Genomic DNA, 26,461 nt, shown 5'->3' with positions numbered 1-26,461 from the left:
TCATTTCACACTGAGCCTTGGAGGAAGCTCGCGACAGTAGCGTTTATGTAAATTCGTTCGTGGTAATTTTTTTTCCATAAGCTGAAATGGCGAAGGCTAAAAAGACAAAAAATGAAGAGCAGAAAGGAGGAGATAATAGTAATTCTGAAGCAGTGGTTAAGCATCAGAAGCTTTGTCTCTCTATCGACATGTACCATCGTCGAATCTACGGGTTTGTTCATTTTAATCTTTTGTATTCTTTTTAATTTCTATAGATGAGTAGGAATTGAGCTATTATTTCAACGGTGCAGTAATTTTTTTTTTTTGTAAAATTTCTATTATTCATTTTTATTATAGCTCAGTTGAATTCTACGTGATTTGTGTTGCTAAATACTGAATTTACTCTGTGTACTCGTTTTGATTGATGGAATAACTATAGATTTACCGTAAAGTTCACCTTTTTTTGGTTATTTTTTGACAAAAACCAAATCTTTAGAGTTATTTTAATGTGCTGCGCTGCATTTATAATTATTCTTTGGGATAATAGCTCAATTAAATTTTACCATGTTTGTGTTGCCAATGGAACTTACTTTGTCTACTTTTTTTAATTGAATTGAATAACTTGAGAATTACTGTAAGATTTACCATTTTGTCGTGCCTTTTGCTACTGTGAATAAATTCTTAAGTTTCATTATGCTGTACCCTATCACAGAGCCAGATTCTTTAGGATTTTTCTTTTTATTTAAATATTTATTTTTTATAGTTTAAATATTAAATATAGTTTAAATATTAGTATTGTCAAATTGTTTATGACACCATATAACAATTCTTCTGAATTCAAGGCTATGTTTGTTGAAAAAAATTGATTATTCTAATTTGAATGTAGGAAATTTAAAATTTTAACATATTTTTTCTTCAGTTTCTCGGTTGTGTGCCAGCCTATAGTGTCAAATTGCGTTATATTAATGCATCAGTATGCAATTTTGAGGTCACATTAAAAACCCTCTAATATTTATTTTCATCACAATCTTCAAATTCTTTTAAAATAACAATGTTAATTTCGGTGATAATAAGTTTGAATTGTCAGAATTCAGAAAAATAAGGCAAGTACATAACAGGCTGTTATTATTCTCTACTTTAGGTACACAGAGCTTCTGATAGTCGTACCAGACAATGGCATTGTAGGTTTGCATGCAGATAATTTGGCTATTGAGACGGTTACAGTAGACGGGGAGCCAGCAGAGTTCGAAGTCTTCCCTCATTATCAGCAATTAGACCCAAAGGATAGATGGTGTGTGGTTTCGTCGGCCACCTCAGCAGCTGATGCAGCTGGTTCGGTGTATTTGTCATCTCTTGAGATTGAATTGCTTCCGAATTTGCTAATAATGTGCAGCAAGTCTACCAAAATGGAGCATGAACAAGGACATGTGCATATGAACACTGGTATCGACTCATCTGCTGATGCTGAGCAGGTTTATGACCAGTTCCTCATTCTGTTGCTTGGGTTAATATTTAATATTCTCAACTCTGGACATATTTTGTTTCGGTAACATGTAATCTTATTTATGGGACATGACATCTTTTATATACACTTCATACCCGGCTTGTTAACGTTAGTCACTATCTTTAGTGGTGTGTGACTGTGTGTGAGTTGATTCATACAAGCAAAGATTGTTAAGTTCGTTTGTTTTCTGCCCATGAATTTATGCTGATGTTTGCATGCCATTTTTACCAGCTTTTCCATAACAGACATGGTACAAGTACTATTATTAGATGCATATAGGTGTGACAAAGAATGAAAGTTAAGGCAAGATATGAACAAAGATAATTGGGACTCTTCCGTAGAAAGACTGCTGTATGAGAGATGTTATGTGCACAACATAGCATCGTTATTTTTTAACTACATTGGCAATAAAAAATTAAACATTATTCTGAATAAATTTGAGGTCTGCTACATGAATTTTTATTGACTCTTCATTTGAAATCTAGTGGAAGATCCAATGCAATTAAGTTGTTTGCAACCGCTTCAGCTTGTGTATTCTGATTTCTCTCTCCTTTTTTGATTTGCGTGTACCAACATTGACTTGCTTGTATGAGTGTGAGCTTGTTTAGCTCTGCACATGATATTTTACCAACCAAGGTGTCATTTCCTTAATTTTTTCCTGGTTCGTGATACTCTTGTTGGTGTATATTTCCTTTCTTAGTTTATTCATTCTAGTACATGCACATTTAACTTATCATGCCTTTGTAACATTCATAATTTCATTTATGGACATTTTATTCTACAACAACCCAATACTCAGTATTATCAAGCGTGGCTATTCTAATAACTGTTTTGTAGAACTTTTCTTGTAAATTTATATGTATCTTCCAATCACACATTTCATCACATTAAGGTCAAGAGATGGGTGTTTGGCTAGTTTTGGAATGATTGTTGGTCATTCTGAAGTGGGTGAAAATGGGATTATATTTTTGTTATCTCATTAACTCATGTTGAACCTCATTCTCTTGTTTGTCATATATTCCCTTGTTCTTTGAATCTTTATTTCATTTTATTTGCTTAGCTATTTACTGGTTTATCATTATGATCTACCTAATAAGAGAGAAGAATTTCGTCATCTCTTGTTATAAGCTCTTTGTTTATCAATAAGTATCGAAAGGAAAAGCACATTTGTTCTAATTCCTCTGTCATTATATATTTGATGGTGTAATTAAAGTGAACTGTATTGTGTTCTTATGTTTCTGAAATGCTTGAAAGCACATAAACAAGGGTGAAAAACAATACTTAGATGGTCGTATGACTTCTTGGCATATTAGTCATGGTGTTTTTCTATTTGGAAATGCTAAGCTGGCATAGCAAATTATTATTTTAGAGTATGTCCTACTAAAGGACTGTCCTGGTATTTTTGCCAAGTTATTGAGATGAGATTTGTATGTGTTAGGTGTTAGATGAAATTTTCCGATAATTTATATTCAACAGGTACTTAAAAATCATAACGAAATACATCTCAGGGGACCAAGCGTCATCTGAATGTTTAGAAGAAGTGTATCATCAAATAAATTGTGTGTAGACCAGTTTGAAGAAAGTAATATGGGTTAGAACTACCTGTCTTAGTATTTTAAATTTCATAGAAACATTGAGTTTAACATAAAGTCATGGAAAGATAAATGTGCATCTAACTAGTATATTAGCTGAATCGGTTAAACTAATGTATCTTGTTGCATGCTAAACTATATTGTCACATTTCTTTTAAGATGTGTGTATGATGAGGTTTACTCTTCTATGACTTCTCATGTAGGTTGTGTTGGGTGCAGAATGTGAAAAAAGTTCGCATTGACTATTGGGTGGAGAAAGCAGAAACGGGCATTCATTTTGATGATAATGTGTTACATACTGATAACCAATTAAGGCGTGCACGGTGCTGGTTCCCTTGCATGGACGACAGTTTGCAGCACTGCTGGTATGTGCAAGGTTATGTTGTCACTTTGTTAGCATTCGTATGATTTTTAATTATATAGTGATAGCTACTTTACATTTTCTTCAGCTATGATTTGGAATTTACAGTGGCCAGTAACCTCGTGGCAGTTAGCTCTGGAACCTTACTTCATCAGGTGAGATAAGGTTATGAATTTTGTGCTATGCACAAGGGAAATGGGGAAATGCAAATAATTAAGATCGATGAACTAAATATTGATGGAAACTGCTCTTTTTTTCTTTTTGGCAATGTGACAACAGAATTACATCCACTCGGTGCATGTAAAATATTTTTGATTTTATTATTAACATTTATATTGTTGATGATTAACGTTGATTTGTTCAAAGTGAGGTTCTTTGGTGCATGTTGTTCACTGATCATGTAGTTTTAGTTTATAAGTCATAGGATAGAACTTTAGAATCTAAAGGCTTTAGGGCATAAGAGGATAAATACAAATTCACTTTAATAAAAGGTGGAATAAAGATGATAATGAAATTAATACAGAGTATCATGTTATACCCTAAAATGATTGATAAATATCTAGGTTTGATTATTAACAAGGAATGAGGAATCAAAGAATCTGTAGACCATGGTTTAATGTTTAATAAAACCCTTAAGAAAGGCCTCTAGGTGAGAATTTTCAAGGAATTATTGAAACTTGTGCCTCTACTGATTGAGGCGTAAGCCTCAAAGCCTCGCCTCAGTCTCCACTAGGAGTGTACTTCCCTTTTATCTGTATCTTCTGCTGGGGCAACTTATTATTAAAAGCCTACATAGTATTTTTGTGAATCACCTTTGAAAAGTCAAATATCTGCTAGGTACTTAATAAAACTAGTTAAAAATAAGAATTTAACACCTAAAGCGAGACGCTATTAAACGAAAAGCTCTGCACTGGCTGGTGAAGGCGACAGCTACTTGGAAACGCCAGTGGCTCGGCAGCAGTGGCAACTTCTTATTTTAAATTTTATTATAGTAGCAACTTGAAGGAATCAGGTGAGTCATTTTTCTTTCTTTTTTCTAATTTTATTTGTTCTCTTTAATTATTATTATTTTTAATTGTTTTTGGGTTGTTTCTTCTCTTGTTTGGGAGATGACATCTCACTCTCTTCTTCCATTTTTCTTATGTTCTGAAAAAAAACATGCACATCTAATGATGTATGCATGCACTAGATAAATGATTAATTAATTATAAACTTAATACTGTATTACACATCTTATTAGAGCATTTTGGATAAAATCTGATATGAATTTTGTCAGTTTGTGAGATTCAAAGGTCCCCTAAAAAATTAAAAGCCTGTTGTATTGAATATTGATTAGACTTGCGATGCTTATTATATTGAGCATATGGCTGTTGAAGGATAGGATCCATAAGCTGATATAGTGAAATGGAAGAGGCTAAGATGGACGTGTGCTTATAATAAAATGGATAAGAGGGTGGTGTTGACTAGGATAAATTAATGGAAGGATGATTTAGGTGGTTGAGACATGTTTTGATTTGTATAGAACATGCTGGGAGAGAGGTAGACCAAAACTAACTTGTATTGTGGTAGTTGCAAAGGATATAGTTGCTTAAGAAGTACATGGTCTTGATTTAGCAATTAACCGAACTTAATGATGAACAAGAATTCTTGCAGCTGATGTGAATTTTGTTTGGAATCAAGACTTATTTGATGATAATGTTTGATGCCTTTAATGCCATATATTTTCAATATTTATCTCTCTCTCTCTTTTTTTTTTAATTTTTTTTATTCCTTCAAACTGCGACCGACAAGTTTTTCCTTTAGCAGATTTTGACCAAGGATGATCCTCCGCGGAAGACATATGTATATAGATTAAATGTTCCTGTGGCTGCTCAATGGATATCTCTGGCAGTTGCTCCATTTGAAATTCTTCCTGATCAACATAGTGGTCTCCTATCACACATTTGTTTACCAGCAAACTTGTCAAAGCTACGTAATTCAGTTGGATTTTTCTACAATGCATTCAGGTATTTCTTAATATTGGCCCTTGTTTTTTTGTTTATGGACCTCAAGTAAAAATGGTTTTCCAAATAAGTTATTATTGCATTCATAATTTGACTTGACTTTTCACGCCAAGATTAATATTGTTCTTTCCAACAGCCACTACGAGTCTTACCTTGGTGCGAAATTTCCATTTGGGTCGTACTCACAAGTGTTTATAGCTCCTGAAATGGCAGTGTCCTCGTTGAGTTTGGGAGCATCTTTAAGTATCTTTAGTTCTCAAATGCTGTTTGACGAGAAGCTTATCGATCAGGTATGTTGATGACAGGGATTAATTTCATTAGTCGTAACATCTGTAGGTTTAATATTTGAAAGGATAAATAAGAGTGGAAGTTTGAAATAACAAGTTGTCAATAGGTCGTAATAAGCTGGTTTACATATTGATTGTGCTCATTGGCTTTAATAACTATAAAAGTATTAGAATAAAAAGTTGAAGACCAGTTGCAAACAAAAGATGGCTAATTTTTGTATCGATACCATTTCTGAAGACATACTAAACCTTCACTAACAGCACTCGAGCTTTTCTTTCTCATCCAATAAACATTTAGAGCCTGTTTGGGAGTGATTTTGAGAATTGATTTTTTGATCTTTAGGAGAAAAGTGGGGTCCACCTGTAAGAGAAAAAGTCAAATATGACGGTTAGAATAGTGAAATAACTGTCAAAAAATCAATTTTTTGGGACAAAAAATCACTCCCAAATAGGCTCTTAATGAGAAGGATAAATGGTTCAAGGAATAGATTACTCTCTTGGCTAACCCTTCTGGTACTATGGAACCACACGGAGCCATTCACTGTGACGGAGAATGTATTGTGAGGTTCAGAAGTCTATCTATCTAAGCATGATGTCCATCCTCCTCAGAATGATTATGATAAAACCAAAATTGATATATTGTAGGAGTTTTCAGAATTCGTTTATGTAGAAGACCCTCTCTTCTGTTCTGCAGATAAGATATTGTACAGATATATTCTACCTTCTTACTCTGTTTATTTAGGGCCCGTTTGGTAGGGATTTTGAGAATTGATTTTTTGACCGTTAGAAGAAAAGTGGAGTCCACATGTGAGAGAAGAAATCAAAAAAATTACGGCTTGAATAGTAAAATAACGGTAAAAAAAATCAATTTTTTGGGATAAAAAATCCCTACCAAACGGGGTCTTATTAAAGTTCATATTTTTGTTAAGATGATTGAATAAAAATCAAGTTTTTGAATTAACATATTTGTTTGCTAATACACCACATCTGAAATTGGGAAGGATGACTTAGGATTTAGCTCCTCACTGTTTGGTTTGGGTGATTTGCTGGAGAGGAATAGGAATACCCTGTTTCTCTTCCTCCTTTTTGGTCTCATTTATTGTGATCCTTGGGTTGATTTTTTGTCTGACAAGGATGGGCTTTAAATTTTCTGGCTTTTGTATTCCCCTTGTGGAATGAGAAAATAATAACACATTGCTTGCAGAATTTGTCTTCCTTTTATAAAGGCGTTCTGATTCTAGGATGCCAATTAAACAATAGCCCGCTTCTTATATCATGCTTTCTTCTGTTATCTCTGTTCTTGTTGATGGACTTAGATTTATTGAACAGACTATAGAAACGAGGATTAGACTTTCTTATGCCCTTGCAAGACAGTGGTTTGGAGTATATATCACTCCTGAAGCTTCAAATGATGGTAAGGCGTTAAATATATGCTTGCACTTTGTACTGGTAAGAATACAAAAGTTACATTCTGATATAGTTACTTTGATGCTTCTTGTTAGAATGGCTCTTGGATGGACTTGCTGGGTTTCTGACTGATACGTTCATTAGGAAGTATCTAGGGAACAATGAAGCACACTATAGGCGGTATAAGGTTTGCTTTTCCTTCAACACCTCATTTATCATGTTATCTTTGTTCATCTTAGTCATAACTTGAATATACTTGATGCTACTACACTTTCTATATTATCGTTTTAGGAAAATGGGAATTTAGTCATCTTGGAAGTGATGGTGACATATATTTTGTCCAAATGCTTTCCTTTATCGATATATTCACTTGCAAACATGTTTGGATAGTAGTACTTAGAAAGCAAAGTAGAATGATACTTTGTTGATCTGTGTTTTTAAATTTATCTTTGACTTTGTTTCATTGGTAGTTTCTTGACATCAGTATTTATAACATGTTCGGGAGTCGTGGTAGTTTTTTAAAGCTGTAGTGTGTGGATTAAAAGTATGTCTTGGCCGGCTTAAATTATAACTTAAGCTATTCCAAACATGCACTTGGATATTTGGCTTATTGATTTCAGCAAATGTAGGTGTTGTGTCTGATACATCTGTTCACACGCAAATGTGCACACGTCAGAAAATGATGGCTATTAATCAAGTAATACATGAGATTAATCACTAAGCTTAGCTGATTAAAAATAATATAAAAGAAATACTGGTGTAAATGGATTCCATGTGTTAAGATTCGGTTGTGACCTCTTCTTTTTGGCTTTAACAGGCTAATGTCACAGTTTGCCAAGCGGATGATAGTGGTGCAACTGTCTTGAGCTCTGCTGCTGCCTCTAAGGATTTGTATGGAACCCAGTGTATAGGTTTTTACGGGAAAGTGAGATCATGGAAATCTGTAAGTTGATGTTTTACTTTGTTAAATTTGCTTAGATTCCCTACTCAGTTAACTTAAAAAAAGTGTTTTATGTAATAGGTGGCCATCCTTCAAATGTTGGAAAAGCAGATGGGTCCTGAGTCATTTCGTAAAGTAAGAACAGGAAAACTCGCGTTATTATCATGCTTTTATGCTGTAGAGAAATTATACTAGCTAATGATTATGCTTCCAGCTTTTGGGCCTGAGTTGTGCATGCTTTCTCATATTTTTTCCCTTGTTACCCAATTCTTATTGGAGATTTTAATTACTGTTATTACTTCATACAATTCTTCATCAATTTACAATTTTCCATTCCAGTGCTCAAATGTTTGTTGTTATTGGGAATGAATAGCAAAATGATGGAAATTAAGATGGCTTTTCTCTCCTTTGAGGCTCAATTGAGCTAAGGGGAGCATTTTCATTTTTACTTTTGGAGATTGGTTTCAACTTCTGGAAGAGATCTGACTATTCTCTCTTTCAAAATGTGTCTATAGAGTGAAATGAGACGTGCAATTGACTAAAGTGTTTGGTATTGGGAACTAGGAGATCTTTCTTTAGGAATTGGGATTATAGATATTGCACCTCTGTGAGCATTTTTGTCCTAGGTTGTTCCATGCTTTTCGTTTGTATATTGTTAGCTGCTTTTGATACTTCCCTTGTGCTCTGTCATTAGTGTCATTTGACTTCTAAATAGAAATAAAAGGTTTGACTGAAAGCATGGTCCTGATATGATGCTGAAATTTTCTATATAGTGATTGCAACCAAAAACTCAAAATCGTAGTTATCAGCCAGACCAAATATTGACCCAGCTAAGCTACTGGATCACTGGTCCTCGATCTGTGGGTCACTGGTTGGAGCAATAGATCTTTCTTTATTTACAACTTAATTTTAAAATTTATTAGTCAAACTTCTTTTAGTGGAAATAAAATAGAAGTTTTAAATGGGCTTATTGTTTATCACAAATATAATTAATTTTTATAATCTGTCAAGTTGTGGTCCATGGATTAATTTATAAAAATATTTCTTAAGTTGTTCGAATAGAATTTGATATGATATTTGTCAATACATGATTTTATCTTTTTCGATAGCTGAAATTTAATTATATAAGTGCAGTTGCTCGTATTAAACAATGTGACGGGGCTAGCCTAACGACTTTTTCCTCTATACGATTCCTTGGAGGTCCAGGATCAAGTCCCCACTTTTGAGATTTTTAGGATTCAAAGAACCGGCGGAACCAATTCGTTGGGTTCATAAAACACCTACCGGTTTATCCAATTTACTTCAGGTTCAACAGCTAACGAGTTTGAATATATTGCCTGGACCAGATCAGGGTCCAATGTTACTGGTTTCCTGGCCAGACTGGTCCGGCTTTAATAACTATCCTGCAAATTCTAACGTTCTTTTGTGTACCAGTTCACTGATTGGTTAGATCCCTTTTTGTGAAACATAAGTTACAGAATAGTTGAATGGATTTGATAGTCGTGTCTTTCCACTCTTGCCTCCATTCTTTTTGATGAAATAATTGCTGGGTTTTGGCATAATACTTGGTCAATATATATAATCTATTTGATGTAATTATGATCTTGAAACAACCGTGAGGGGTAGTTCAGTGGTGAGGCATTGGGTTTGTTCTCCAATGGTCACCAGCTCGAGTCTTCTCAGGGCCACTGAGGTGAGTATCTGATTGTAAATTTCAGGGTCTCGTGGGATTAATCGAGATGTGCGTAAGTTGGCCTGGACACTCACGGTCATAAAAAAAAAAGTAATTATGATCTTGAAACACGACTTCCGTCAAGGAAACAGTAATTGATTGCTTCTTTGTGGATTTATACAAAGACTCTTATATGCTCTGAAGTGCATAATTCTTTATATTCTTAGGTTTGGTAATTATGCACATATATTTTTTTCGTGTCTGCAGATTTAAGTGAAGCTATTCATACATAGTATTGACAAGATTGATGGGCACATGTAAATACGTAAAATATGTTGACTTTCATGCATTTTAATTGTAATTGATGTTAGACATTTTTCCGTCGCTTGCAGATTCTTCAAACTATTGTTATTCGGGCTCAAGATGCTTTTCATTCTTTTAGAACTCTCAGCACCAAGGAGGTGATTTCTTGTATATATATATCTGATCCCCCAGTATCTACATCGTTGGTTCCTCTCTAAATTAATTTGGATTAACTGATTAACTGTGGAAAAGGTGCAAATTTTGTGATGGTTATTAGACTGGGACAATTTACTGCATTAGCTGAAATATTGTGGCCAGGATTGTCAATATCTTGGATAATTCTTACACATGCATCCTCCTATATATAGATCATTATTTGGGCTCATCTGAATGGTAGAAGAGAGGTGGTAACTCATTGGCCTGTTATCACACCAGGTGTCCTATATCTCTTGAAAAGGTTTTTAACAGAAGTAGAATATTTTGATGTGCAATGCTGAAGACCTTTGATTGGCAAGCATTGCTGTGTTTTCTTTCAGTCCCTTATCTGTTTCTGTTTCCTGTTTCTTTTGATAACTATTGTTTGCTTACTATCTTAAAGATTCTGAAGTTTGTCACTGTGATCTTTTACCAGATTATTCTTTATCTAATTATGTATTGAAGTTATGGAAATTTTCCAATTGGTTGACAAATTGAGTTCTAGAATTAGCTGAATGTTGGTTCATCTCGAAGCCAACAAGAAATATTCATTGTATTCGCCTTCTCATGTCCTCCCCTTGTATTACTTTTATTACCTGTCTTTTAAATAAATAAAAATCCGATAATACTGGATATGTGCTGACTAATATTCGATCATCTGTTGTATTATTTGTTGGAAGGATCAATCTTCTAAATACTAATTTTTCTACTTGCATTATCTAAATAATGTTTCTGATAATACATAATACTGCAGTTGTTCTATGGGGAGTGGAGTTGTTTTATGAACTTTGATTATGGAAAGGCTAGCCTTTGCTATCCATCTCAACTTACATATTTGATAATACGTGTTACATGAATAAGATTTTTCAGATGTCCTTCTCCATGTACATCATAGAGGGGATCCTACCATCTCATGTTGCTTTATTTGAAGGACAGCTACTGTTTTTCCTTTTTTAACCAATGATTTCCTAGTTCTCTTAGCCTGCGTTTTGAGTACATGTGTCGCCGTAAGTTGTAAGAAGTTGCTAGGGAGGAAATGATTTTATTTACTGGTGTTTCCCCTTGTTTTTGTTAACCCATAATGTTCATAATGGCAGTTGATTTGGTTTTAATCCAGACTCAATGTTTCTTTCTGTGTCGGATATTGAAATTTTTTAATTGAATATATCATCTTACAATATATGTTGATTACTATATGATTCTGATACGATATTTCGTTCATTTGATCAAATATTTGTATAAATGGCAGTTCCGGCACTTTGCCAATAAGGTTGGAAATCTTGAGCGTCCATTTCTTAAAGAGTTTTTTCCTCGCTGGGTTGCATCCTGTGGTTGTCCAGTGCTGAGGTATGGTTCTTGTTGAAAAGTTGCTCTTTATCTTTTAGGCAGTTCTTCTTCTTACTGATTTCCCTTTGATTTTTATACTTTACTTTTGGTCCTGTAAGGATGGGGTTCTCCTATAACAAAAGGAAAAATATGGTTGAGTTAGCAGTACTGCGGGGATGTACAGCCAGACCTGATTCTAATGCAATTGTTAATAATGGTAATCCTGATAATGAAAACCGAGAAGGTGATGTTGGATGGCCAGGCATGATGAGCATAAGGGTGCATGAGTTTGATGGCATGTATGATCACCCAATTCTACCAATGTCTGGTGAACCTTCGCAGCTGCTGGAAATTCAGTGTCATTCAAAACTTGCTGCTAAGCGCTTCCAGAAACCCAAAAAAGGCTCCAAGCCTGATGGCTCTGATGACAATGGTGATGTGGTGCCTGCTACCGATATGCGACCAAAGTATGTTTTACGAGTTTAGGTTGTGTAGATGCATGTGTTTTTAGTACATAGATGTTTGTACCTGTGAGATACTCTCTTCGAATTGGATATGGACTTTGTGAGGGGTTTCCTAATTCTTACATGGGTTGATATAAAAACATTGCAGTTCTGATTCTCCCCTGATGTGGCTTCGGGCAGATCCAGAAATGGAGTATCTTGCTTTAGTTCACTTTAACCAACCTGTTCAGATGTGGGTGAGTATTTACTCTTATCACTACCTGACGATTATTTGTTAAAAGGACCATGGGAAAGGGAAAATTTCACTTACACTTTTATTTCACTTCTAAAAACTTCTAACTAAAACTTTCACGACATTTATGCTTTTCTGTAAATCTAAAAATACAATTCCTAACATAGATGATCTATGACTTATGTATTGACATATGACCATTAAGAAAAAAAATGTATTCTGGAAAAAAATATGCCTGATTTTTTAGTTAATTTCTCGTAGAAGAAAATGAAACGAAAGGGCTCCTTATTTATTATTATAACTGCTAATTTATTTCATTAGCCAGCTCCTTCAATAGGCAGACTATATACACTTGCGTGTATGAATTATAATTATTGATAGTTGAAGTAACATGTGTGAAACCTCTAGTGCCTATCCATGTAATGACAGGCTTATTATTGACGATTGCAACTCAAATCTCTCTTCCTTTTTTACCTAGTCCTCTGTTCTGCAGATATCGAGGGTTATCTTCTTCTCCATCTCTTCTTCTCTATGTTGTTAAATGCTTTGCCTTTTCGTTTCTTTCTACTTTGTCTAGTTCAATTATGTATTAAAAATAAGCATTCTAGTCGTCGATCTTATTGCCTGGACTTTTTCCTTCCTGTCCTTGTATATTTCTCATGCTTCTGCTCCATTGATGATAAGCTTCGAAATTAATGATGAGTTATTCTCTCTCTCTCCTTGACAGATGTAATATTCTTTTTTGTAGTTTATTATCTGCAGCTGATATATCAATGTAGTGAACACATTCAAATGGTAACATATGGAAATTGCTTTGAAATTTTTAACTCAATTCTGAAGACTGCATAATCAACTACTGAAGAAAAATTGATTGTAAAGAACAATAAGATTCACTGGAGAAATTGGAAGTGAAAATTCATGTTCTCTCTTTTGTTTTGTTCTTTTCTCTGAGAGAGGATTAAGGGGGTGAATCCACTGAAGGTAGTCTGATGGCTGGAGATAGACATTTAATTGGGTTTTTTTCCCTCTCAAGTTCTGGTAACTCTTATACAGTACAAATATTTAGGCATGCCCGATGTTTATGTCTTATATACCTAAACATGAATAGGACTTGATATATCTTATGCGAAACTGTTATTTTGTGAGAGACGAGGACAAAATTTTTGTTGTATTTTGAAGTTTGTGAGCTTCTATATTGAAGGAAAAAGAACTGCTTTCCTCTCTCTCACTGCTGTATGTGGATTATTAAATTTTAGTTTTCTCATCTATTTAAAACTGAAACTACTAATTCACACACCTTGCCTGAAGAAAATGGAAGTTCGAAGACATTCATGATTAACCAAATGAAAAGAAGCTCTTTTATAAATCACTTGCTATGATAATGTTTTGAAACCTAGGCAGGTTCATTATGTTATTAATTCTGAAATGCTAATCATCTTAACGGGTTTATGACATTCTTTCTTTCCAGATAAATGAATTGGAGAAGGACAAGGATGTTATTGCTCAGGCTCAAGCTATTGCAGCATTAGAGGCATTACCACAACTTTCATTTTCTGTTGTGAGCGCTCTGAATAACTTTCTCATGGATTCCAAGGTTCTTTCTCTTTCCATTTATTTAGTATATTCCTCTTTTGAAGGTGCAATTTTATTTTCTTTTATCTATGTTCAGTGAGTTGAATCCATTTCAACTTGTGTTGTTCAGGCTTTCTGGAGAGTCCGAATCGAGGCTGCCTATGCGTTAGCTAATACAGCATCTGAGGTATACCCTATGGAATATTTTATTTTTTATGTTATGACAAATAGATGAATGTGTATTGTATATGCTATTATAGATTTTTTTTTTCTTTTTTATTTGTGATTACTGTTATGGCAAATAAAATTGCTATTTTCATTGTTTAAGGTGAACTTGACTTTCATTTTCACGGAATGTATTGCCAATTCGCTTTTATAAACTTCGTGGTATATATTTTGCGTGCCTGTGCATCCTGAGTTTATTTTGTCTCCTTTTTCCTTGTTTTGGTTGTTTAGACAAGTAGGCTTTAATCTCAGTTTTGACACGTGTTCTGTTTGTAAGTTTATATTATGGGTGATCAACATGTACCCTCTGTTTTATTAGAAAGTTATATAGGCTACATCTCTATCCAATTTTATCTCTTTCATGATCCCTGGATAAGATTCTTCCTCTCATTTATTTCACACTGTTGTAATAACGATTGATCTTCTAAGCTTGTTGATGATACCTTATTACAGTTTGATTATGTATGAATGCTACTTATTGATATGCATGTAAATGATGTTTTTATGCTCGTCTAATCAGGATACTGACTGGGGTGGCTTACTCCACCTGATCAAATATTATAAAAGTCAGAGATTTGATCCAAATATTGGACTTCCCAGGCAAGTTTTGAATATTATACTGGTTAAATTTGGAATAATTTTTTGGAACTAATTATTATTATGTTAATTTCTATTCTCTTCATTTCTAGGCCAAATGACTTCCGCAATTTCCAGGAGTACTTTGTACTTGAGGTAATGCAGTGAGGTAGGATGTGATTTTTGCATCCAAGTTCCATCAGCACTTTGTAGCTGGTTTTTTCTTTACTTTTTGAAATTCTCTAGGCTTCTCCCAACAAGATTCACCCCTCCACATTTTTTTGAAAGCACCAAGCTTGGAAAAGGACATACTTCTTTTGTTTCTAACTCGATAGTCTCTCCCTCCTCCTGGTTATTCTCTCACCTTTTCATGTCAAGTCCATGGAGATGCTTAGAGAATAGAGATCATTATTAGGTTGTTATTGTTTGCTCCGCTGTACACAGCTTTGATATTGCCATGCCTCTTATTGTCTGTTGAGTCGAGTTTAAATCAATTTGTTCATGAGAACGAAATACTTCAGAAAGATACTTTCTTGACAAAGTTCAACAAGGATGGTTGCAACACAATTCAACCTCCTATTTATTTGGGGCTTGTGTGATAAAAGCTTTTCATAAAAGCTAAAAATTGTGGTTGAAAAATTGATAAAAGTTATACGTCCCATGAAATGTGTAGTTAAAATTGAAGTTTGATTGGTTGGGAAGTTTGAATTTTATTTATTTATTTAATCAAAGTTTATGAAACAAAAACTTGTTCGTTTATGATGTTTTGAATACTCTTGCATCTATAGGAGGGTAACGTAGATGGGTTAAGAGGGATTCTTATGTCTCAACTGTTTGATGGTGCTCTGAGTTCTCATCATAACCTATTCTTCATATCTTCATAGGAAAAAAAAGGAAATTTAACAATAGCTGATTTCTTTATTTCAATTTCGATTAGAATTTTTAATTTTTTTTATTATCTAGATATTAGTTGTTAATTAGGATTAATCATTTATCAGTATAATTTGTTAATTAGATTTTTTAGTTTTTATAAATATGGGTTGTAGTCTTAATGGTAAAAATATATTTTTAATTGAAATAAAATATTAATTGTTGAAATTTTTTCCGTTTTGCAATCCAAATTAGTATTGAGGCACGAATCAATGATTTGTTGATCAAGTCGAATATTTAGTATTCTTGCAAAGAATCAACAAAAAGTTTACTGTATTTTATGTGAATTACAAATTTATAGCTTCTATCCTACATCAATGTGCTTTTGGATCGTTCTTTCTATTTGTCAACGTATTTTTCGCTTCTGTCTCCCCATACCAGTTGGTATCAGAGCGAGGAACCTTGTTCTTGATATAGACGAGTTAGTGTTCTTGAAATCCAATGGTAATAGTTTTGTTTGGGAATGAAACACTTTTTACTCCTTTCAATCACTCAAAAGTTGAAGAATCTTTGGATTCTAGTTACGAAGGTTATCCAATTTTTGACGAAGGAATTGAAAAATTTATGAATTTGGGTAATGACAGTTACAATGGATCCCGAATATTCGATGAAGAAATTGAAAAATGTATGGATTTTTGTTATTGACAATTATGAACTTTTACCTATTTTCTATAAAGCACTTGATGTCAATGTCTCTGATAGGTGATCTAATGAAATTGAAGTTGATTTTAAGTGCCACTTAAGAGTCCATGGATCTTGAGATGCTAGCTATAGTTTGACCTTCGTTTGAAGAATTATGTTGATCCCTTGCTAATTTACCGAGTTAATTAGTATAATTATGAGGAATTGGATGAAATACATATTTCAAGATTCGATGACGAATCTTTGTGAATTGGAGGAGAACGATGAAAATTGAGTTTTTAATTAGTTTTTTAGTTAATATTTTCTTTATTAAATAAATTTGAAATTCAATTCATGTTAAAACTTTGAATTTTTGTTATTATTAGATGTTAGTTGTTAATTAGGATTAGTCATTAATTACAGTTAGTCATTTATCAGGATCAGTTGTTAATTAGGTTATTTAGTCGTTATAAATATGGGATGTATTTTCGGAGCAGTAGAGGATTGAGGTAAGGGGATGCTTTGTCTCTATTGCTATTTGTTATTGTGATGGAGGCTTTTAGTAGGATGATTGAGAAGGTTGTGATGGAGACCTTGTTAAGGGGCTTTATGATTGATTAGGTGTATGTGTCTCATTTTTTATTTGCAGATAATATGTTGATCTTTTATGATGCAGATGTTGAGTAATTCAGAAATTTGCGTCGTTTACTTTTGTGCTTTGAGGTTGTATTCGGATTGAAGATAAATCTTGAAAAATCTGAGGCTATCACAATGGGAGAGTTTGAGAATGTGAAGGAGTTTCTATATTGGACTACAGAGCTGCGTAGTTGCCTATGTCATATCTTGGGCTTCCTTTAAGAGCATAGTTCAAAAGCATTCATATTTGGAACAATATTGTGGAAAGGGTGGAGAGAAGGCTAGTGGGGTGGAAGCACATGTACCTCTCAAAGGGAGGCAATCTTACTCTTTATTAAGTTTATCTTGTCGAATCTTCCTACTTATTTTTTTGTCGTTGTTTCCTATTCGTTCAGTAGTGGTGAAAAGATTAGAGAGGATTCAAAAGGAGTTTCTCTAGGGAGGAGAGGAAATTACATTTAGTTAACTAGGGTGCAGTTTGTTCTCCCATTAAGGGGTCTCAAATTGAGGAGCCTTATATTGTTTAATAAGGCCTTGTTGGATAAGTGGTTGTATCGATTTGGAGTGGAGAGGGAGAGTTTTGGAGAGAAATTATAGGGGCAGAATATGGTGTTATGGAGGGAGGATGTGCTTGTTCGAGGCCTGTGATTCTTACTGGGTGAGTGTGTGATGGTATATCTGGCGAGGTTGGAACGATTTTTTGGATAGATAGATTGACTCTTGCGGTGGGTAATGGTAATACTATTAGTTTTTGGGATTATTGTTGGCATGGAGAGCAACCGCTTAGGGTGGGGTTTCCCACTTTGTATTGTATTGCTTTGGTGCCATCTACTAAGGTGAGTGAGGTCTTAGATACATATAACGGAAGTCTCAATTGGAACATTGTTTTCGGGCGAGGTTTGTAGGATTGAGAAGTAGATGATTATGCGTTGCTTTTGGCATCTTTGTATGAGGTGCACATCAGGATAGGAAAATGGGATTGTAGTAAGTGGAGGTTGACACGGATGGTATCTTTTCAGTCGGCACTTATTTTAGATTCTTAATGGGATCTTTGGAGAGCTCATTCCCTTGAAAGATGGTATGAAATGTAAATTCCCTCAAAGGGGGGTATTTTTACTATGGACGGTTGTCAGTGGACATATGTTAATAATGGATAATCTCCGAACAAAGGGTTTCATGTTCCAGAGTGGTGTTATATGTGTAGGAGGGATGGGGAGATGATTGACCACTTGTTCCTTCATCACGATGCTACTCGTTTGCTGTGGAACGATATTATGGTCTCTCAACACATGGATTGGGTGTTGACATGGGCGTATGAAAGATGTGTTGAAGGCATGAAGGAGAATGTTTCGCAGTAATAAAAGCAAGTTTGTATGGGACCTTATTTTGGGTTGCATCGTTTGGTGTGTGGAGAGAAAGAAATAGGCGCTGTTTTGATGATCAAACATGAACAACAGAACAGATTAGATAATTGTTTTATTTGACATTGTATAATTTGTTTAATGCTACGGCTACTAGGTATATAGACGGACTGTCAAATTTCATGTTGTTTCTTTCTGATTTAAATTGATAATACACTTTCTGATTTCCGTGTAATAAAATATTTGATTACCTATAAAAAATATATGGGTTGTAGTCTTAATGGAAAAAAAAAGTTCTTTTTGAATTGAGATAAAACAATATTGTTGAGATTTTCTCTAGTTTTCAATCCATATTAATATTGGGTCTCAAATTAATGATTTGTTGATCAAATCGAATATTCTGTCTTCTTAAAGAACGAACGAATATTTTGTGGTATTCTTTATGAATTGTGTATTTAATACTTCCGTGCTACATCACTTTTCCTAATGGAAATATGCATAAATTCTTTACCTAAGGCAGAGTTGATTAATTGCAATGCTGGTCTATCTCTTTCTCTATCGTTTTGTCTGTATAAAAGGGTGATTGCTCAAATTTGAAATGAACTTGTAAATCTTTTACGATCTTCTTTCTCTCTTTATTTACATACATGACCCCTACTAATGGTCATTTTCCAATCAAAATATATTTGACTGGTGTTATCATTCCCAGCAAAAAAAAATAAAAAAAAATAGTCATATATATGACTGTTGTAAACGGTGAGGTTGTTCTTAGGAGAGAGAATTTTTCTCCTCCTCTTGCGTTGCCCTTCTTATCCCCCGTTGTTTAAATAATACAAATGTTGGCTTTGATCTGCAACGTATTTTGCAATGATAAAATCAGCGAGTAATGAGTGGAGAAGCAACATTAGATGGTTGCCCATAAAGATTTTCATCAGAAATGCAATGACAAACTAAGCCTTATCCTTGGTTGAGTTGGGGTTGGCCACATGATTTCTTTTTTCTGTCATGTCAAGTTTCCTGCTATATATATTGAAACAACTAATTTAATCAAACCCTTTGCTAGCACATAATGCCATGTTAATTTTGGCCAATATCTCTCTTAATCTTTTCTACTTGCTACATCATACATTCCCCAATCAACTTGGTTTCCGTTCCTTTAACTCATCTCCAATTAGTGGAATCTCTGTTTCGTGGCATATATTCTCGTTACTTACATATCCATTATAATATGCAAAACATTACTTACAATTTGCCGATCACATTTTCTCCTTGTTCAAACTCCAGAGGCTCATTTTTATACCACTAAAGGAATATTTAATGTTAAGATGTCCTGATCATGTCTTATTTGGAAGTAGGAATCATTGTTGACTAGTGTTTTGTTCTGAATTTGACATCTTGGTTTGGTTGTTCTAGTGGATATTGTAACCTTGAAATATTTGACCTTTCTTTAGGAAGATGTTTACTGGGGTCATCCCCTCTTGGCTTCGTCCTTTTCTGAATTGCCCTCGACATTTTATTATGTTTTTATTAATTCTTTATCCTTCTTGTTGTGTGATGTCTTGGAGGAAAGCGAATTGTCAATAATATATTCTTGCAACATGATGTTGCTACATTTTTGTGATGCAAGTTAATAGAAGCTGGTTTTGAATAGGTTTCTCCTTAAAGGTGCAGCCAGCTGTTTATTTTAAAATCTATGAATTTTTTTACTCATGAAGGTTAGATGGTGTTATGTAGAAAGCTTTTGTTTTGCTATTTTTAAAGATAATTTGGGCCCGAAAGAACAATTGATTGGTGATTTATGATTTGGCTTCTTTATTGGCTTCTATGACCGAGGCGTTTAAGGATTTTCCTTTATCTTTAGTTGTTCCTGGTCGATAGAATGTGGTTATGCATTCTTGATTTTACTTTCCAACTTAGTTTATCTTTATTTCAAAGAGAGATCTTTGCCCCTCTGGTTGAATTTGTATCTTAAGTAATGATTAATTACTGTTTCTAATGAAAAAAAAAAAGGAAAAAAAAATGTAAGAGACACTGTCAATCTATTATACCCATTTTCGAATCCCTTTCTGCATGAAGTATTTACGAGAATTAATAACATCTATATGACATCTTTTGTTTGCTGAATTTTCTTTTTATGCTTTCATTATAGGCAATTCCACATGCCATCGCTATGGTCAGGGCCGCGGACAAGAAAAGCCCCAGAGAAGCTGTAGAGTTTATTTTGCAACTCCTGAAGGTATCTTTTCATTATTTTATTGCCTGTGACAAGTTTCATGGACATTTTTGTGGAATGTTAAGCCGGCGTAACATGATAGGCAAGGATATCAGGTGTGCAAGTGGCATAGTATATTGTTGGGTTGTATGTCGAGTGGATCCATGCAGGGATCAATTATACTACGTTCTTTTAGTATAGCAATTTATTTTGTTACAGAGGCAGATCTCATTACTGAAAAATAAGTTGGAAAATTTTAATCCAAATTCTCTTTTTTGGTATGGTAATGTTCAATTTTTTGTATGGTATGGGAATGACTTGTGGGGTAAACTAAACAGGAAATTGAACGAAACCATAGAGATGATGCACCAATAGTATGATTCTTATTGGACCACTATTTGGTCGTGAACAACAGACCTAGTAACATATACTCTTGACTCTTGAGGAGTCCTAAGACATCCTGCTCAACTAATGTTGAATTTATTCACTCTGATTCCAGTGCCTTGATGTTCTTTGATTTCTTTTGTATCACGTTTTCTGATTCCTGTATATTAATTATATCATCACATTTTGTTTTTATGATTTTGATTTGCTTGTAGTACAATGACAACAATGGCAATCCATATTCTGATGTCTACTGGCTTGCTGCATTGGTCCAGTCTGTTGGTGAACTTGAATTTGGACAACAGGTATATACCTTGTTTGCTTCAATGTTGTTTCTATTTTTATTTTTTCTCATTGATGTTTCTTCTTTCCCCATTTTCCATTTCCTTGTGTTCTTTTTTCTTTTTCTTTTTCATTTTCCCCAAATTTCTTTGATGATGAATCAATGATTAATCATCTTCAAGGAGAGGAAGATATAAAAAGAGCAGGAAAAAGAAAAGTTAATGGGGAAACAATGATGGAATTGGCTATGTTTTATTTGCGTTGGCTCTACTAGGTTGAAGGTCCAGGTGGTTATTTTTTAGTGGTAAGACGTAATGCATTATCTTGAGGCTTTTTTCACTTTTCTGGATCCTTAAATCCCCCTCTAGGTTCTTGATAAATATCCAATCAGGTTGCAGCAAAGTCATCAACTTTCTAGAGTGTTTCATGTAGCCAAAGGGTAAAAGGGTAATAGAAAGCTAGTAGATTGTCTATAAATATGATAAGGAGGAGCTGGGATTTTCATTCATGCAGTGAGATGTTAAGAAAACAGTGGAGAGATCAGGCCTCTCAAATAGCCTGTGATTTGTATACTTTTCATATCTTTCATTCCAGTAAATAATAAAGATCATTCATCTGTTTGTTGCCATTACAATTCCAATCGTCTCCTAGCATTCATCTTACAGATCCTGTTCTACTAATTACATTAATCAGCTGCTCTGTATTCACAACCCTGCAATCCAATTACGTATCAATTTCTGTCCTAGTGAATAACCTATAATTGGTTCTTGTCGTAGAGAAGAACAATAGCCAATCCAAAGCAGCATCTCCAGTAGACCCAGAAATTGACCTGTAGAACCAGCAGCATCAACTGGACATCCCTCTGTAGCATAGATTCATCACTGCCACTTCAGCAGTAGGGGGAATCTTATCAGTTCTATTATTGGAGCCTTTTCCAATTTTCCTTTTGTTTTGCTTGCACATGGGGGATAGGGATAAATATATACTTTCAGACTGAGATATCAGTTTCTGATTATTTTTGGATACCGGTCCATATGTTGCCACTTTAGTTACTTGGTTTCATTCAATTTGAAAGGTGTCATATAGTGGAGGAAACCGGAAATTAGTTTGAAGTTCAGAAAGTAAGGTAAAGAAGAAAGGAAAGAGTGGTACAGAGCAGAAGTATATTCTTTACCGGCACTCATGGTGCATTTATAGGTTGGAGACCCACAGAAAGTTCTGCATACCCTTAATATATGTAATACTCCCTTAGTCCCTCTCAACTTGGGGTGTAAATATAGATAACCAGACCTCTGTATTTGATTTGCCGCTGTATGCTCTTCATTCATACAGCTTAACCCAATTTTTTTGTTTATCTGGTCTAAATTCCATAATGTAGTTTATATAATTTAGATGGGATTGTTTGTATTGATAGACAAATGAAAACCTTTCTCAGGATTTTTGTTCATCCATTGGAAATTTTCAAACTAGCTCTGTTGAATTTGAAAATTCACTCATTGATGGGAGCTTGTTACATTTGAACTTGAACTCTTAAACAACCCTGATGTTTTATTGTGCATCTATGAAGGATTTTTATTTCAGATACTATAATTGCTTCGTTGAGATGAAGCAATCAAACTACACTTTAGCCATGAACCTTGTGTGCTGCATATATTGTAATTATTTTCTTTTTCACAGCTTATATTGTGGTACTTGTTGTTTCTGTGGCAGAGTATTGTATACTTATCACCCCTTCTCAAGAGACTTGACCGGCTTTTGCAATTTGACAGGTATCACTTATCGAATATTGGATAAAATAACATACTTCAGTTTATAATGTACTCATTGTTTTTCAAATGACAAATAGGTTGATGCCAAGCCACAATGGGATTTTAACAAATAGCTGTATCCAGTCATTGACTCAAATTGCACTCAAGCTGTCAGAATTCATACCTCTTGTAAGTTTTCTCCTATTAGACAGTGTCCATTCTTAAGAACCTACCATTTCTGATGAAGAACCTGCCTATGCTTGCAGGATCATGTTGTTGAACTTATTAAACCATTTCGGGGATCGAATATGTGGAAAATTCGAATTGAAGCATGCAGAGCACTCCTTGACCTTGAGTATCAATGCAGAGGAATGGATGCAGTACTAGTACTATTCATCAGATACCTAAATGACGAGATGTCTCTGAGAGGTTTATACTTCATGAACTCAAGTTCCATATTGCCATTCTTTTTTTGTCCTCCCCCTCTTGTCTACTGTCCTCCCAGTTCTCTCACATATTTATGATTTCTAAAAAATCGCATTCATGGATCTAATTTTCGCTAATGATGTTCTTTTGTTATGGTTGGTAGATCTTGTTTACCTTATCAGGCCTAAGTATACAACTTGAAGAAATTTCTTATCTTGATTACAGGGCAAGTTAAATTAGGTGTCCATGCCTTGCGCTTATGTCAGATGCAAAATCCATCTGATCCTGGCAATGATGTAAATAGTGACACACTCGTGGCCATGCTTCGCTTGCTTGAGAGCCCCCTGGCCTTTAACAACGTTATTCTTCGTCACTACATTTTCTGCATTTTGCAAGTTCTTGCTGGAAGGTGTCCATGCTTGCATTCTCTTAATAACTCGACTTATTATTGCATGCACCTGATTGTTAGACACGGAATTCATTATACACTTAATTAAATGACAATATTTATTGAACATCTTTCTGGTAGGATTTATGTTATACACAAATACATAGCTTTCTGCTAACAAGAATCATGAGTTCCAGTCTCAATCATGACTGGTTATTTTTGTGTAACTTGATAATGGAAACTAAAATCAAGGTATATTCTTTTATACATTAACTTCGAAAAATTAATACTAGAAAGTAATTTAGCTGGAGGGAGGATTTGAAAAAGAAGGTATTATCCTTGTATCTTAAATGCTGACAGTGAGAATGCTTTTATTCTATGTTGAGGACGGGAAACAAGAAAAATAGATTCGTCCTTGGCTGTTTTAAGCATTTTCTGATAGATATATCATATATGGGAATTTTATATGATGAAATTCTAATGAGCTTAACAGGTTTATCAATCAATATATGTGCTTTTTTTATTTTTTATTTTATCTCACGCGTTCTGATTTGAAGTCCTATTTGCTTATCTGTTTTATCATTAATGGCGTAGCATATGATGGAGTTATATGGTTTGATTATCTGGTTCCAGTCTCCGGAATTTTGGGAACTTGTCTAAATATTTCTCTTGTATATAGGGCTCCAACCCTGTATGGGGTTCCAAGAGATGAAACACTGAGGATGGGGCATGCAAAAACTTGCAGTGAACTTAAAAACATTTTCGCTGCTCTTGTTAAGCAATCTAATCCTCCAGAGCCATGTTCAGATACTTTTGAACTTCCAGGTGATATTTTGGTTCCAGAAGTTTCCAAGGAAGTAAATACTTATCCTCAAAATCATGATCAGACTATCGGAGCTACCTGTACCACACCTACTGGTTCAGCAACAATGGATGCTTACAGGACAGCAGATTCTCTCTCTCATATTCCAGTGTTGCACCATGGTGAAGATGGTCCGATCACGATTAGCAAAGTGCCCACTTTATCTGAAAGTAATGACATGAAGCAAGTCACTGACATCGTATGTGATAACTCAATTGTTCCCGAGGCTTCAAGAGAAGCTGACACTTCATTTGACATTCATCCACAAAGGGAATCCGGTATTGACCCGGGGCATGATTCTGCAGTCATTGCTGAAGTTCCGAAAGAGGCAGATAATACTGTTTACAGAAGTCGTGAACCAAAGAAGCCAAAGCTTAAGATTAGGGTCAAGCATTCTGCAGCATCCAGTCGGGCAGAGGAACCTGATAATGGTAGACAGATACGATCTCAAGATGGGGGCGCTGATGCTGATCATGGAGCGAGCAGCTCAGTTTCTGTTGATGCACCCCAAAGAAATTTCATCGAGAATATTAGCACAAGCAATCAGAACCTTGATGATGTCAATTCTAGCCATGATGTTGGATCTAGAGTAACTGCTAGCATTGGCAGTGCGAAACTGGCCACTGAACTACAATGCACTGCAGATTCAAGTAAAGTTTCTTTGCCGCTTCTACCTGATGATCACTTGCCTAGTAGCACCATGAAAAATGATTTGGAAATGCCGAGCCATGGAAATACTAATTTACCTCCACTGGCTACCAACATCATTCATTCCTCTAGTAGAGAAAAGGATAAGATAAAAAACGAGAAGAAGAAGAAGAAGAAGAAGGAGAAGCGAAAGAGGAATGACAATGATGGTGATCCAGAGCACCTTGAACGAAAGCGACTGAAGAAGGAAAAGAAGCGGAAAGAGAAAGAAATGGCTAAAATCCTCTACGGTGAGACAAAAACTGTGGATTCAGTTGGATTGCGAATTAATGAGGGTGGAGGAGCACCCTTCAATGGGGAAGCTAAGCAGCCATCTCCATTGAAATTGGGTAACAATAAAAACTCCAGCAGAAGTAGAACAGAAATGGCGGAAGATCCTGCAACTAAAACGAAACCAAGTGAAGCCAGTGCCTCAGCATATGTAAACACAACGGAAGACAGTGCAGGTGCACGCCAACCTAGTACGGGTCATAAAATTAAAATCAAATTTAAGAATAGAATGCTTGGAAAACCATGACAATTGTTCTAAAGTTTGGTTTAGAGCAGCAGCTTTAGCTATTGTATGGAAATTACCATACGAATTCTTAATTCAGAAACTGAGCCGTTATATTTCTTTTGTCGTACTTTCCTCGTATGATTCCTCTCTTCTGTCTATTGTGTTCAATAAATTACCTTTTCTGAAAGTGTTAGAAACTACATAATATTGAGACACACACAATACAAATTTTAGTCCATTCATCAAGTGCTTAACGACAACCTTTAAAACTCTACAGTCTAACCTCTATGCTTAGTAAAACGGGAAAATAATCTTGAAACTAGTTGATATAGTTTCTGTTTCCACTTTTTCTGAAGGAGCTTACAAATGAGGCCACCGGGAAGAAAATAATATTAGTGATGACTCAACACTCTTCAAACCCGAACTCGACCTATCACCCACCACCTTGTTCCCCTCTGAATCCCTCACAAATGAGGTCGGGCCTGCTGAAAATAGGTCGGGCATTATTGTGCGCATAAAATCATTAATCCCTTGACGTAATTCCTGAAAATGTTAGCCCATTCTAACTACAACTCCTTAGCATCCTTATTCTAACCGTTTTGACCTACTCCTATTTTGACTCAACTTCCAACAGTACACTTTCAATAGAACTCAAACACCTTACACAATAAGGATAAGGATTGTATGTGGTTAAATCCTACCGCAACTCTACCACCACCACCTATAAATACAAGGCCAAAGTTCATTACCCAGGCACGTTTTCATTATA

At 34.9% G+C, this 26,461-nt stretch overlaps 1 protein-coding gene across 2 annotated transcripts; it reads left to right on the top strand.

The window, feature by feature from the left end:
• On the top strand, positions 1–25,819 carry LOC111396596 (transcription initiation factor TFIID subunit 2). 2 transcript variants are annotated; one of them, XM_023023007.1, is made up of 25 exons: positions 1–211; positions 1,121–1,451; positions 3,295–3,440; positions 3,525–3,591; positions 5,243–5,442; positions 5,576–5,729; positions 7,056–7,140; positions 7,229–7,320; positions 7,951–8,076; positions 8,155–8,208; positions 10,138–10,206; positions 11,493–11,590; positions 11,689–12,036; positions 12,182–12,269; positions 13,734–13,859; positions 13,968–14,024; positions 14,583–14,662; positions 14,752–14,794; positions 20,336–20,422; positions 20,998–21,087; positions 22,775–22,833; positions 22,911–23,001; positions 23,079–23,241; positions 23,464–23,647; positions 24,306–25,819. In XM_023023007.1, exons 1-25 carry the CDS (start codon positions 87–89, stop codon positions 25,711–25,713), a joined length of 4,371 nt encoding a protein of 1,456 aa, XP_022878775.1. In that variant the 5' UTR covers positions 1–86; the 3' UTR covers positions 25,714–25,819. The 2 variants fall into 2 exon arrangements, with proteins under 2 accessions (XP_022878775.1, XP_022878776.1); XM_023023008.1 differs by lacking the exon at positions 1–211 and having other exon boundaries at positions 3,279–3,440.
• Positions 25,820–26,461: the final 642 nt, after the last annotated feature.

Source organism: Olea europaea, chromosome 7 (genome assembly GCF_002742605.1).
Source record: "Olea europaea var. sylvestris chromosome 7, O_europaea_v1, whole genome shotgun sequence".
NCBI classification, from domain to species: domain Eukaryota; kingdom Viridiplantae; phylum Streptophyta; class Magnoliopsida; order Lamiales; family Oleaceae; genus Olea; species Olea europaea.
Note: the sequence above shows the minus strand (reverse complement) of the source record. Positions and strands in the feature narration are given on the sequence as shown.